At 31.5% G+C, this 15078-nt stretch overlaps 3 protein-coding genes across 4 annotated transcripts; all 3 read left to right on the top strand.

Annotated features, from left to right (window-relative positions):
* The first annotated feature begins 1775 nt into the window (after positions 1-1775).
* On the top strand, positions 1776-2547 carry LOC108481295 (uncharacterized). The gene has a single exon (XM_017784448.2). The coding sequence runs from the start codon at positions 1951-1953 to the stop codon at positions 2428-2430; it is 480 nt and encodes a 159-aa protein (XP_017639937.1). The 5' UTR covers positions 1776-1950; the 3' UTR covers positions 2431-2547.
* A 2510-nt stretch (positions 2548-5057) lies between these two features.
* Positions 5058-7163, top strand: LOC108480980 (glyoxylase I 4). Of its 2 annotated transcripts, none has more exons than XM_053031585.1 (4): positions 5058-5238; positions 5340-5570; positions 6357-6455; positions 6956-7163. In XM_053031585.1, exons 1-4 carry the CDS (start codon positions 5155-5157, stop codon positions 6995-6997), a joined length of 456 nt encoding a protein of 151 aa, XP_052887545.1. In that variant the 5' UTR covers positions 5058-5154; the 3' UTR covers positions 6998-7163. The 2 variants fall into 2 exon arrangements, with proteins under 2 accessions (XP_052887545.1, XP_017639628.1); XM_017784139.2 differs by having other exon boundaries at positions 5063-5238; positions 6380-6455.
* A 1199-nt stretch (positions 7164-8362) lies between these two features.
* Positions 8363-13180, top strand: LOC108480795 (uncharacterized). The gene is made up of 11 exons (XM_017783895.2): positions 8363-8751; positions 8835-8882; positions 9279-9455; positions 9578-9644; positions 10036-10100; positions 10841-10919; positions 11238-11356; positions 11453-11532; positions 12390-12459; positions 12681-12758; positions 12841-13180. Exons 1-11 carry the CDS (start codon positions 8506-8508, stop codon positions 12910-12912), a joined length of 1101 nt encoding a protein of 366 aa, XP_017639384.1. The 5' UTR covers positions 8363-8505; the 3' UTR covers positions 12913-13180.
* Positions 13181-15078: the final 1898 nt, after the last annotated feature.

The raw sequence follows: 15078 nt of genomic DNA on the forward strand, positions 1-15078 counted from the left end.
GAAATCAAGACTAAATTAATACAAACTATAAATGTTAAGGGTCAAATTTGCTAATAAGTCAATTTTAAAATCTTTCAAGTTATCTTTTCGTTAATAATTTAACAATCTAAAAAAGAAAATTTCAAATAGTTAAGTGATCAAAAAAGAAAAAGTCAAATAATTGGGTGATCATTTTGTAACTTTTCATAGTTGGATTATAAAAAAATCTAATAATTAGGCCTTGGCTCAAAGCTCGTGACGAATACACACAGAGCATTTCATAGAGGTTAACTGATTAAATAGACTCGTTTGAACTAACCCAATTCATAGAACATATAAAGAAACCATTTTTTTTTTCCTTGTTGACCATCTACTTTTTTTTTCTTTTCTTTTCTGACGAGTGCTTTTGGAATAACAAGTTTTTACCTAAATTTTTGCTCTAGGATCCACCCTTAAGGGAGGCTCTTTCAAGTTAATAATGTTTTCTCGAGCTCTCTGTACTCGCTCGCTCAAGTCCTTCAATGATTACAATTAGGAGTAAGTATTCGATCGAGTCGAGTTGAACCAAGTCAAAAAATTTTGAATTAGTCAAGTTGATGAATCATATTTCAGCAACCGAACTTTATTTGAATTTTTTTTGAATCGGATTGAATCAAGTCAAAAAATTTCGAGTCGAGTCGAGTCAAGTTAACGAATCCTATTATTTATACTCAATGTTACGTTTACACAAACTGATAATTTAACTAGTAAACAAAGTATAAAATTATTTACCTACATAAATAATATAACAGTTTTACTTTTTAACTTAATGAGTAAAGATTTATTAAAAGAACATAGTTTTGCCTTTTAACTTAATGGTTTTGACTTTTAATATTAGAAAAGTTAAACATTTATCAAAATGGGGTAGTTTTGCATTTTCTTATTCGGATTTTCGGATAACTCGAGTTGTGTAATTCATATTCGAGTTAAACAAAAAAAACTTAATTTTTTGTTCGAGCTTATCCAAATAACTCAAACTATTTAATTCAAAATTTAAAAATTTTATCGAGTTTTTCGAATCGAATCGGATTTTGCTCGCCCCTAATTACAATGATTGATTCTGATTGAAATTATTAATATAATCAATTAATTATAAATTCTAACAATATGTAAATATATATGAAAATTTTTTGGTATACTACCATAAAGAAAAATTAAATATATAAAAAGATCACATGGTAATCTTTTAACTTAAAAAAGTGCATTTCTAATATATCAAATACCAACTCTAAATATATATACATTTTTACCTTTTAACAATAATACGTCGTATAATATTTACTCTATTCATCACTAATTAAACAAAAAATTTCACAAGATTCTGATCATATCTGTTATTTTCTACAAAATGCCTAAAATTAAGCATAGCTTCTCTCTAACCCATAAACTTCAATGCACTCGAACTCACTTCTTAGTGTATTGACAATGCTTATATCAGTTGAATTAAGACTTAATACACTAAACTATTTATTTATAAATACACTATTTTTTCTTTATAGCCTTTGGCTCCGAGTATTTTGCGGTATACATATCACCTACAATTAATGTAAATATTATGGTAAAATTAAATTATAATTAAAAATTACGGATAAATTCTTATTATGGTTTTAAACAAAATTTCCAAAATAATTAACTGACCATGAAAATCTAATTACCTTTTCAACTCTTTTTTCGTAAGCATTTTGTTTTTAACAAAGTCTTTAAAAAAAGGAAAAATAATTTATTTATTTATTTATTTATTTGTTTTTTTTAAGAATTGAGACCATTGATGTTATGATTTCACTTCTCTCACTGCATAACTTGATCAGAATTTTGATCCCAAATCCAAATATCTTTACTTTTTTTCGTCACCAAAGCACCATTTTGTGTTACCATTAATTTTTCTTTTCCAAGCATTATTGAAAAACTTCCCTAAACCTCATATCTGAAACCATGAGAATCCACCCATCGCCTAAGAAAAGAAACATTGCCATCCAATATGAGATGGACCCAAGATCTGAAGCCGAGAGACCTCGCAAGAAGCTCAGGCGGTTGCCTCACCTCTTCGGCCGCGTTTTGGAACTACCATTTAGGTCGGACGCCGATGTGACGGTGGAAGAAAGCTCCGATCGTTTCAAGTTTGTGGCTGAAACGGACGAGAGGATTGGCGATGTCGTGAGGGCTCATGCAATGGAAATCCACCCTGGGGTTACTAGGATCGTAATAAGGTCAGAAAATTTGGTGGATTTTTGTTCATTGGATCATATAGAGCTCGACATGTGGCGATTCAGGTTGCCGGAGATGGCACGACCAGAGCTGGCTAGTGCTATTTACGAGGATGGGGAGCTTATTGTGACGGTGCCTAAGGGAGAGCTTGGTGGTGGTATGAGAAACGGTAACACTAATAATAACAGGCTTGTTCTTGTACAATAAAACAATATGTGATCTTTGCTTTGTTTTAATTGCATGTTCTTTCGTTGTCCTTGTTCAAGAGCTGTTTTTCATGTATGGTTATTATTCAATAAAATGAAGAAAAATTTCCTCCTCTCACATGATTTTTAAAATCTCTATTAATTTGATTATGGTGTTTATTGAGTCTTAGCTCGATTGGTATCAATATTATTATTAGTGTAGGAGGACGTAAATTTGAGTGCATTGAAGCTCTATTAAGTGTTGTTGGTATCGACAAAATATTTAAGATTTTTGTATGCTTATAGGTAGAGGGGTGCATGGGCCGGGCCGGGCTGAGTTCGGGCGGGGCTCAGCTAAAAATTTAGGCCCGTTTGCTAGATCCGAGCCCGACCTAGCTCTAAAAATGGGCCTAAAATTTTGCCCAATCCAGACCCAAATAAAAATGTTAAAACTCGGGCCCGACCCGGCCCGCCCATATTAATTTTTATATTATTTTTATATAATTTTAAAATATATATAAACTATCAAAAATACTAAAAAATCAAAATAAATATTTCTCAACATATTGAAAATAAATTTTAAAAAATATGTATACTTAAATAACACTAAAATAGATGCAACTTAACAAGCAAATTCTTCTAAAATAATAACAAAATTAACATTTCTAAAATAATAACAAAATTAACAAATGTGTTTAAAATAATAATAAAAATTAACAATAAAATAAATTTTATACAATATTTAAACAATAACAACAAAATAGTAGCAACATAATAGTAAAATAGTAGCAAAATAGGGAGAAAACAATAAGGAAATAATATTAAAATATATATATTTTGTCATGTAGTGAATTCGAGCACAGTGAAATTTGAGCTCGGGTCAATTTTTTTGCACAAGTCTATTTTTCAGGCCTATATTTTTATCCAAATCCTCCTAAATTTCGGGCGGGCCTTCGGGCAGGGCCAGGTGGCCCGGCCCATGCACACCTCTACTTATAGGGATGTAACTAGTTGACAAAAATAATTAAAATAGTAAAAATAATAATATTCAAATAATAACAATAAAATAAAATAAAAAACAACATATTTTTTATTTTTTTTGCAAATTCAGGTTAGGTCGGCCCAAAAAAGTCTTACCCGAGACTCAATCTATTTTTAAATTGCCATTATTTTTTGTCCAAACTCTCCCACTTTTCAAGTGGACCTTCGAGCTGAATTAGATAGTTCAACCCATGAACAAGTCTAGATATATATAAAATAATATATAAATATGTTTCATTTTAAAAAAAAAAACACAAATTCGATTTTTAAAAATGGTATAGAGCACAACAATTTTAAAAGAATGGATCGTTATAAGCATTAAATTAAATAAATAACTGAACTTTAACTAGATAATTAATTAAAATAAAATTAGAGGAAATCCCATACATTTACTTAGTATGAACTCATACTTGCGATCTCAAGTTCAAAGTTCTTAAGAGGTCATTGGCAATAGAACAGTAATTTTTTTCCGAGCATTTGGCTACATGTATATATATGCATGCATATTTTGTTTTCAACTTGGTGACAATCCACGTGGTGGACACAACTTCATAAATTTGATATATATATTTTTTTAAATGAAATCTCAATTCTAGCAAGAGGTGTGCATGGTCGGGTTGGGCTGGATCCAACTAAAAATTTAGGTCTGTTTGTCAGGCCTAGGCTTAGCCTGGCCCAAAAATGGGCCTAAAATTTTGTCGAAGCTCGGCCTGAATAAAAATGTTAAAACCGAGCCCGACCTGGTCCGCTCATATTAATTTTTATATTATTTTTATATAATTTTAAAATATATATATATATATATATATATATATATATAAAACCATCAAAAATACTAAAAACATCAAAATAAATATTTCTCAACAAATTATAAATAAATTTTAAAAAATATGTATACTTAAATAACACTAAAATAGATGCAACTTAATAAGCAAATGCCTCTAAAATAATAACAAAATTAGCAAATGTCTTTAAAATAATAAAAAATTAACAATAAAATAAGTTTTATACAATATCCAAACAATAACAACAAAATAGTAACAACATAGTAGTAAAATAGTAGCAAAATAGGGAGAAAATAATAATAAAATAATATTAAAAAATAGATTTTTTTGTCATTTAGTGAATTCGGGCCGGGCCGGACTAGGCCCGAGCAAAAAATGCTTTACTCGAAGCTAGGCTCGTTTTTTAAACCGGCCTTATTTTTTTGTCCAAGCCCATTTTTTGGGCTTATATTTTTGTCTAAACCCTCTCACATTTCGGGTAGGGCCACATGCACACCTCTAATTTTAACTATGGTTTCATTAGATATCTTAAACTAGAGTTTTTTTTTTTTGATCCACTTTCTCTATTACTGTGAACCCTGATTAGATTTATTATGGATTTGGATGAGCGGTATTGTGTGTTTAATTTATTTTTTATCTCATATTATAATATCGTTATAATATTTAATCTTACTGTTACCGTTGTTTTCACACTAACCATAAGTGATATAGGTGACCGAATAAAACTTTAGGTACTTACTTTGACAAAAAAGAAAAAAGTACTTAAATGACAAAAGTTGTATAGTTTAGCCGTTTAGGTATCTATTTTCATATAACCAATCTTGGACTACAAGCGGCGCCGTTTCGTGCCCGCCTAACCCACGATATAAGATAGAGCCGTGTCGGATTTTTAAAACATAGGAACACGAGAGTATCTGAAAATGGCGGTGGCGAAAGCAGCTTGCCTTAACCACATATCCAGAGAATCCTCTGACATTAGACGCCTTGCTAATTTCTACAAAGAGGTAATTTCTTTAGAAAATTTCTTTAATTCTCTTTTGTTCTAAAGGTTTTTAGCTGTTTTTTCACGTTAAAAAACGATCGAGTATTTATGTTTTTGCTTTAGATCTTTGGGTTCGAGGAGATTGAGAGCCCAGATTTCGGGGAATTCAAGGTAATATGGTTGAATCTTCCGGGATCTTTTCCCATGCATTTAATTGAAAGGAACCCACTCACGAAACTTCCCGAAGGTCCGTACAGCTCCACGGCGGCCGTTGCTGACCCTAGTAATCTTCCTAGAGGTCATCATATTTGCCTCACCGTTTCCAATTTCGATTCTTTTGTTCAGTCTCTCAAGGTACCCTTTACAATCCTTTGCTATTAGTTTTCTGGCTTTTTTATTCACTTTAACATGTTGATTTCGTGTTTGGATTGATATGTTATATATTTAGTCTTAGGTTAATTGCAGTTGGTCACCAACTACTTATTGAACTTTCACTATTGTATTGAGGGTTAAATGCAAATTGGCCCTTCAATTATACTGCATTTCTCATTTGGCTACTTTTTTTTCTGTCAAAAGTGGTAACTAAACTATTAATTTTTACATATTTTACCTCAAACACGATACTGGCCAATAAGAGTGTGACACATTGCATGTTCTAGTTTGACCTAGTGTACTTTTTGGGTAAAATAAGACTAAATTGATAATTTAGGGCCTACTTTTGTGTACTTAAGTGGTAAAGCGAATATAGTTTGGTGCTAATATGTAATTAAGTCTTGCATTAATTAAGTCTGTTCGTCAGCTATAGACTTTCATCTTAGATCTAACTTGGAACACTGGAACATGAGTGTACTTACGGCACGGACAGCTTTAATCTTATGGCTAAGAAAAATAAATGATCCTAAAGTTAGTAGGTATTATTTGTTTTTCAACAGGTTAGATTAAAGCTATAAATATAATAAGTAGACATGTGTTTACAATTTAATCTACTTCTTTTAAGTATATTCGATAATGGCATTTAGGGTCTAACTTGACAGAAGAGCCTGATACTTTTGAGGGTTTATTTCTTAAAGTTTTAAGGATTAATTTAAAATTTGAGCAATAATATAGAATGCTTGTTGCAATTAACCCTTTTGTCTTAAGATGAAATTGTGGGAATTTGTCAGGATAAAGGAATTCAGACTTTTCAGAGGTCCCTCCCCAATGGAAAAGTCAGGCAGATCTTCTTTTTTGATCCAGATGGTGAGTTTTCTTTTTATCCTTCTTTTTAATAGCTTAAAAGAACACTTTTAGAGATAAAAGTATCATGGAGGTCCCTGTACTAGGAGTTGGATTGCATTTTGCCCCTTTACTCAAAAAGCAAATTGATTTTTTCTGTTAAAAATTTTATCCATTTACATTGTTAAAAACTAGTGTGGCTAACGAAATAATCAAACAGTGACACTTGTGCCATGTGTACCTCATATGCTGACATACACAAACTAGTTTTTAATTGTAGAAATGGATGGAATTTTTAACAGGAGGATCAACTTGCTCTTTGATCTAATGTATAATGACTAATTTGCCCATTTTTTGAATAGAGGGGGGCAAAATGTAATCCATCTACTACTAGAAAAGCTTCCATGGTACTTTTACCAACATTAAGAATTTCATATGTTATTCATTTTCTCATGGGGTGTTTTTGATTTTATATTTTGCAAATTAGAAACTTTTGAGGTTCATATATGAGAATTAATTTGCAGGTAATGGATTGGAGGTTGCCAGTAGGGAAGCTCCATGATTAGGATGGATGAACATGGAAATCTGTATGTAAAAAAACAAATGGATGATTTAGCTAAATAATAAAAAGGGCACCGAATTTCTCTATCATTCTGTTGTAAGTGTAATGAAATATTTGCATGAGATTGTCTTCCTCCTAATAAGCATCAGTTGGCATTTCCATGATAATAATTTAGATTTGCAGTTAAATACTTATATCTAACATATATGTCAATATCGTAAAGTTGATCCTGCACAATTGTATCAAAAGTGTTTTCTGTTTTTGGGTGAAGTTGAGAATATCTGTACCGGATGTATATAATTATACCTTTGCCTTACACCCATTGCTAGATTATTTATAGAAATCTAGCCACATACAACTTCGTGTATGTTGAAATTTGGTTCCATGGCTTCGTTAGGAGACATGCTTTGCTTAAACATCATGTCATACCAGGGTTAATGCATTTTTTATTAAATTCAAGTCTGGTTGATGACTCATCCAATCCTTTCAGGTCGATTTTGACAATGTTCTAGTTTGGTATATTCATCACTTCAATATGATACCAATAGAGTAAGTAGGGAATTTAATTATTAAGATCTACTACTACTGGAGGCCAGCCATATAGTGTACAAATTTGACACAAAACTCTTTCAATCTTAACAACTTTTCGCACTTGTCCCAATTTATTTTATAAATTGTAAAAACATAAAAATAATTATAAAATTAAAGGAGATGTATTTTAATAAATATTGGGATGATACCAAGAAAAATTTAGCTAAATTTGATTCTTTAAATTTTTCTTACAATTTACACATTTCTTGTAGGAACATATCATTAGCAAGCAATCTAATGGATTCAAGATAGGTTATTCAAGTAATCTAATGGATTCAAGATATGTTATTAGTTGTGGATTTGAAACCATAACATAGGGATAGTAAAAAACTTAGAACTTAACCTATCCCAACTAGACCTAATTTGTTTGGGTCGGATTTTTTTGAAAATTAGATTCGAGATGAATTAGGTGAAATAAGAGAAATAATCGAGATATATATATTAAGTTCTTACTTCAAAGCAAAAAATAAAAAAATTAAATTTAAATCAAAGTTGAGTCTCTTATTAAATTTTGAATTTTTAAAGGGTTAAAGTTAAAACGGATTAGTCAAGCTTTGAATAGAGTAGTGTAGATAAAATCTAATTACTTCATTTCGTTGTCATTTCTACTTTAATGTAAAATAATTTTTTAAAATTTGATTAAGAAAAATTATCAAATCTCGAGACTAATGAAGGTAAAATAATTCAAAAATTAAGTGAAAAAGTCGATATTAATATTTTAAACTCTTCCATAATTTTTACACATCAGCATAAGTAAATATTCCTTGTAGATATATAAAAATATAATACGATATAATGCATAATTTGACCGTAGATGAATTGGCATCTCAATTCAAAACCCTCGAAAGCCTTTTTGTCGAACGCGGGGTTCAGTGTCACTGTTTCAGTTCCGCAGCGCGCACACACACTAACTGAGCTGAAATGGGGAAGAAGAAGGATAAGAAGAGATTGGAAAGGGAAGCCGAAACCAACAGCCCAGCAGAAACCCAAACGGACCTCACTCTTCTCAACGCCGCCGGGGATTCTCACCGTAAAAAGAAGCCAAAAACCAAACCGGAGAAAGAAACCAACGGTGAAACCAAAAAATCCGACGATACCCCCACTGTCACCGTAGCTATCGCTGGTTCCATCGTCGACAACGCTCAGTCTCTCGAGCTCGCCACTCGAGTAATGGAAAATCCCTCTGTTTCTCTTCACTTTTTCTGCCCTCTGTTACAAATTTTCATTTAATTTCTCCTTTTTTTTTTCAGTTAGCGAGTCAAATTGCTCGTGCTGCAACTATTTTTCGGATCGATGAGGTGTTTTTTTACCTAATTTCTTATTTGTTTAATGGTCTAATTATTGTTTTAGGCCATCTATTATGCTGAAATTTGTGATTAATTTCTTCAGTTTAATTTGGCATGATGTTATTAATTGGTGCTAACCGATTACATTATTAGTTGTTTCCGTTAAACTGATGATGTTGGTTTTTTTTTTAAAAACATGTTCGGCCTGCGAATTTATTATTAGTTGAACATGGTTAATTGAATGTCATCACTTTAATTACAACAACTATTATATTATGCCAGATTAAAGCAGAGATATTAAATATTTTAGCATAATAGAGGGACTAATATCATAAGTAGCCCTTATTTAATCTTACATTGTAAGTTGTTAGTTAATTATACCAAGTAATCAGTGGTTTGTATAAGCAGGTGGTGGTGTTTGATAATAAGAGTAGCTCGAGGAATAATGGTGCTTTTTCGAACCAAAATAATTTGAATGAAAATGATAGAGGGGCAGCTTTCCTTGTTAGGATCTTGCAGTATCTCGAGACGCCGCAATATCTTAGAAAAGCTCTTTTCGCTAAGCACAATTCCCTTAGATATGTGGTGAATATCAATTTCTTTTTAACAAGTTCACACAGTTTTAATGAAATTATTTTGCTGTTGTTGTTTTTTCTTTAATGGAAGTGAATTTGAAGCCGATTTTTACATTTCTTTGCCTATTGTAGGGAATGTTGCCTCCACTTGATGCTCCCCATCATCTGCGTAAGCATGAGTGGGCTCCCTATCGGGAAGGTAAAGTTTGGCTGCTGCCTTTTGATCACTCGTTCATTTGGATAAATTTAGAGGACAATATCACATACACTTAGCTCTTCTAGGATTTGTGATTGTTATAGGTTTCTTACTAGGTCTATAATTGTAGGAAGGATAGATGCAGACAGATAAATTGATATGCTTTTTAAATGTAAGGAGCTCGGATGTAATTTGTATTGGGAATTGATTGGAAACTGAGGTTACAGGCTTTTATAAAATGATAAGGTTGGGATAGGTTCCTGATTGTTAGAAACTTGGGTGCAGTTTCTATGGGGAATCTTAGCAATCTGTTTCCTACTAGAAGATATGCTTGATCAATGGTGAGCCTGAACTGAACCTTTGGCTGACTTCATTTGTTGTGGTAACTTTATAGGTGTCACACTTGAGGAAAAACCCACAAGCTCCATGGGAACAGTGGTCGATGTAGGTTTAGATAAGGTATGTCTGTTCTTGTCCGAGTGTGACTCATTTTAACTTGCTGCCTGCATAATTTCTTTTCTTTTTAATCAAGCGGCAAATTTTAACCTTAATGGATGCATTGACTGTGGTGGTGGTTTTGTGGGGGGGGGGGGAAGAATCTCTACTCAAATAGTAATAAAAGAAGCAAGTGGTTGACTCTCTGTGTTGACAACTTAAGGTCTAGGGCTCCAGCCCTGGCAATGATAGCTATCAATTTATTTGACCACATATTGGTCCTTAATGGTTAAATTATTCTGGAAATCTTCTTGTTTGCCCCTTGAAGTTGTTAATAGCTTATGGTTATTGTCTTTTTTCTTTCTTTTGTACTTTTGGCTCAAAGTTCCTAAAGCTGTATGCTTCTTTAGCTTCTTTTTGAGCATAGAAGTTATAAATGGAAAGAAATTAAATCTGTTGATGAACATTTAATTCTTAGTTGCTAATTTCATGCTGTTCAATTATTGGTATTGCCATAAATTTTTTACAGTATCAAGCACTAAAAAAATTTTCATATAAAGCTGGCGATGGGAAGGATCATATTTGCTCTGAATTATTTTCTTGTACAAAGTTTGTAGTTTTCTAATTTGCATTCAGAAAGCTCAAACATGACTTAAAACTTATATATATATATTCTCTTATTCAGATTAAACTTGTACTAAGGAGTGTGATACTAATATATTACTTATGAACTGGTTTCGGCTATTTCATGGTTCTTTATGCAGAATGTTGTGGTTGATCAAGCACTTGAGCCTGGAAAAAGAGTTACCGTTGCAATGGGAACTAACCAAAACTTGGATTATGGTAATAAAATTGTTCTTTTACTATTTCATGTTTCATGTTTCATTGTCATGTAATTGTTTTTCTGAATTTAGCTGATTGCATTGAGTGTGAAAATTTAAACCTAACTACATATATAAGTTTTAAGTTGATTTATTTTGCATTTAGTGGATGTTTAATAATGAAATAATGATTTCTTCCTTGATAGACAGTTTCTATGGTCCTATTCTGGAAAAAAATCATTTTGAACTTAAGATGTACGACAAAATTTGTCTACAATCATATGTACAAGCACTGATACATATGAAAATATGTTTTAAGCTTATAAAGTTGTTTTTCTAGATTTACCTCGCCAGGTTGTCTCCTCTTCCAAGCCTAGGGAAGACACAGGTACATATTGGGGGTATAAAGTGCGGTATGCTTCCAATATCAGTTCAGTATTCTCCGATTGCCCATACAAGGTATTCATACTTCGATAATATAGTTTGAACTCACCGCTTATTCCTCTCTAATTGCCAAGCACTAACAGCAGGATAGCTTCTATAATATTGTTGCAGGGTGGATATGATCACTTGATTGGTACATCAGAGCATGGGATAGTTGTTAATTCATCACAGCTTAATTTACCTGCTTTTAGGTAACTTTTGTTCATATCAGGTCCTTTAAGTGGGACTTACTATTGGTTTATTACATGATTATAGAAAACCTATTACATTGCAAGATCTGAGCCCTACTAAGGCACCGGGCATTGAATGTTGGTATTAATTATATGATGATTAAAAAATACTAATTATTTGCTAAGCTTACTCAATATGCATCAGCACCATCACCCTATTTTTGCAGTATGCCCTGTATACTATGCGCAGGGCATGTGCATTAATCCACTAGATTGCTCGATTGGATTGTTTTGAGCATCTTGTGTAGGCAAAATTTTTAATAGAAATATAAGGATCAGATGATAGCTGCAAATGAATATATGTAGCTTACACCAGCAAATTACGTTCTCTACTTGAAATCCTTGTTTGAATCAATCTATGTTTAGAATCATTCCGATGATCTGCCTCAGTGTTGCATCTATTTGTAATTATTGGTTGGCTCACCCTGCCACATAGGTATAAAAAAATGTTAGATAACATATAACAGCAGGGGTGTTTTAGTTATAATATGCTTGAAATGAACATATTTTCTTCCTAGTTGGCTTTCTAGCGCTATAGTGGTTGCTTCCCCAACTTGGCCAACCTAATAATCAACCATTTAGAGAAGGCAAATTACCCTTTCGGTGATTAGTTTGCCAAATAACCAGCAACCAGTAACATCGAAAGGCCGTAAATTTTTCTTAGCTCTTTGCACTGCTTTTGTGTTGTAATATCCACAAAATCTACTTCTTTCTTTGAACTTTATTCATACAAAATCTTCATGAGTATGCTGTCATGTGGAAATAAAATGGTTTCATGCCATGATACATCTTGACTTGATTGTATTAAAATTTGGCAGGCATTTATTAATTGCTTTTGGTGGACTTTTGGGGTTGGAAAAGAGTGTAGAAGAAGATAATAAGTTAAAGGTATGATTGGAGGACGGTTAATCTCGGTTTTTTCTATTCGATGTTGGTACCTTTTTAAGTTTCTTCAGATACAAGGAACTATCCTTTGATAAACATTAACATTTGCTTTTGTAGTTTATATATTTAGATTACCAACTGTGACATTTAGAACTTTTTGGTTCACAATGAGCTGAATTTTGCAGTACATAGTTTTTCCTTGATATGGTGTTCTATATTTGCAGGGAAAAAATGTGCGCGATGTATTTAACATGTATTTGAACACGTGTCCGCATCAAGGAAGTCGAACAATTCGGACTGAGGTACCTTCTGTCTAATTTTTCATGTATTTTTTAATTTATGCTGTGATAGTTAATGTTTGTGTTTTATATCTTCTGAAAACAGGAAGCACTCTTAATATCACTCCAATATTTCCAAGAACCGATAACTCGAGTAATGCAAGGACCTGTGAGCTGAAGATTATCTTGGGACTTTCAAAGACATCGAAACATTGAATTGTTTCTTCTCTGAGGCGGGCATGGCATTCTTCGGATTTTGAAGGCTAATAGTCTCAAGCATGCTCAAGCTCATGTTCTGAAATTCTTGGCTGCAAAAATGTCTGCCTATTTTTGTAAACCTGTAACTGTGTATGTGTTCTTTTAAGAACTTTTTACTTTATTTATTTCAAAATTTTGTTTAAAATTTAGGGGCAAAATATAATCATATATACGTTTTTTTTTTTAAATCGAATTAGCCAATACATCATTTAAATGGTACGAGTTTTAGGTCTCATGTATAAACATCTCAATTTAATAACTTAAATAAAAACTAACAGTTCGATAATTACTTTGTAATTTAAAAATATGTATGCAATCGGTCAAATTGATAATTAAAATATATCTAAATCTAAATTAGAATAAACTTGAAGAAAACTTGCATGTAATAAAATTTAAACCAAAATAAAATTTATATTTTTTTAGGAACAAATTCTTTTGTTGGCATTATAGATCAATTTATTATATTAGCTATGTTAATTGTATTTTTTTAGTGAATTATAAGAAGAGGGCAAAGTCGTAATAAAAATGTGATTAACGTGACTCGAATTTAGGCCACACTTGAAGCGGTGAATATCTTGATCATTAAGTCAACACACGAGATTCTATGTTAATTGTATTTTAAGAATGAAGTATATTACAATTCATTTGTATTATAATTTTTGCCATTGACCTAAAAAAAGGTTTTGGAGCCTTGTTGAAGCTACTCAACTTCAATTAAAAAACTATTACCACTACTAATAATACTTTTATTTAAGATTCTGATTGAGTTGACGATACGAGATTAACTCAGAAAATTATTAAAATACTTTTTTATATAAAGCAAGTTATATTATTATAAGAGTATTTTGATCCTTTTATATTTTTATACAAAATTAATAAAAATTCAATCATAATACGATTTGATTTTTATATAAAATTTTAATAAATATATTTATTAACATATAATTTTTTCACCACATGGATGTGCCACAATGTTTGATAGATAATCAATCCAAAGACAAACAGAGGGCCAGGGGTAAACAATGGCCTTGCCCCTCTCCTGAAAATGAATTTTTTATTAATTCCTTTAATTTTAGAAAGTTATAAATTAATATTTTTATTATTTTTATCCTAAAATAATTTTTAATTTCACCCAGTATCAACCATAGGTTCCAATCCTCTATATCTAGGCCACATCATTATTTATTTTAAATATAATCATACGATTAGCACAATTAATGCACATATACATATATATATATATATATATATATTTTAACTTCAAAATATGTTTAATATCTTATATCATCTCTTTTTAAGCTTGTGACAAAAGCAAAGGGCAACAAATTATTAAAAGGGGGCAACAAATTAAGCTTTATTTGGTATATTTTAATCAAAATGTAAATTTAATTTTTGTGCTAAAAGGTTGAATTTATTTTAACTTAAATTTTCAACTAAAATTATCGCTAAATAAAAATTATCTTTACTTATAAATTATTCATTCAACTTGAGACGTCACTAAAATCTTGGTTGTGTTAATAAAATTAAAATTCTAAAAATTTGAACGCTTAAATTCGAGTCACACTATTTGAAAAATTACATGAGAATTAATTAATTAAGTTATTTAATAATAAATAAAAAAACCCATGTCTCACGTGGAGATTCTATTAGCGGAATTTCTTTATATTCTCTTGTCCTAATGGCAAGGGTAATATGTTGTGAGGCATAACAGTTTTGGGTTCAATCTCAAGCAACCTCATCCCTTACTCCTAATTATCAATATATATGTAAGACAACATCTCCCTCAATATATGTGTATATATATGTGTGCGCGAGTGTGTGTGTTTTGATACAAGCTACCAATGGAAAGGAAACGTGTTGATATGAGCTATCAATGGGAGGAAACAGTGGTGGAAGTGTAGGTTCACCTAGGTGAGGAGGAGAGTCGGTATGGGTTGACCAAGTATAAGTTCTATTACAGGTCAGTTGTCATCATGGTGTGTATTATGTGATCCTTGCCAACATCAAAGGTTATTTTGTTTCAACCTTTGTATTCTTAAAATTGTATGATACAGTTAAAGCTTAGATGGTTTTAGCGAGGGATGCA

Source organism: Gossypium arboreum, chromosome 1, assembly GCF_025698485.1.
Source record: "Gossypium arboreum isolate Shixiya-1 chromosome 1, ASM2569848v2, whole genome shotgun sequence".
Classification (NCBI taxonomy): domain Eukaryota; kingdom Viridiplantae; phylum Streptophyta; class Magnoliopsida; order Malvales; family Malvaceae; genus Gossypium; species Gossypium arboreum.

Coding starts and splice junctions, on each gene's coding strand:
- LOC108481295 (XM_017784448.2), top strand. CDS start 1,951: ATGAGAATCCACCCATCGCCTAAGAAAAGAAACATTGCCATCCAATAT.
- LOC108480980 (XM_053031585.1), top strand. CDS start 5,155: ATGGCGGTGGCGAAAGCAGCTTGCCTTAACCACATATCCAGAGAATCC. Junction 5,571..6,356: donor CTTTTGTTCAGTCTCTCAAG/GTACCCTTTACA, acceptor TTTTGTCTTAAG/ATGAAATTGTGGGAATTTGT. Junction 6,456..6,955: donor CTTCTTTTTTGATCCAGATG/GTGAGTTTTCTT, acceptor ATTAATTTGCAG/GTAATGGATTGGAGGTTGCC.
- LOC108480795 (XM_017783895.2), top strand. CDS start 8,506: ATGGGGAAGAAGAAGGATAAGAAGAGATTGGAAAGGGAAGCCGAAACC. Junction 10,101..10,840: donor TCGATGTAGGTTTAGATAAG/GTATGTCTGTTC, acceptor TTCTTTATGCAG/AATGTTGTGGTTGATCAAGC. Junction 12,759..12,840: donor GTCGAACAATTCGGACTGAG/GTACCTTCTGTC, acceptor TTCTGAAAACAG/GAAGCACTCTTAATATCACT.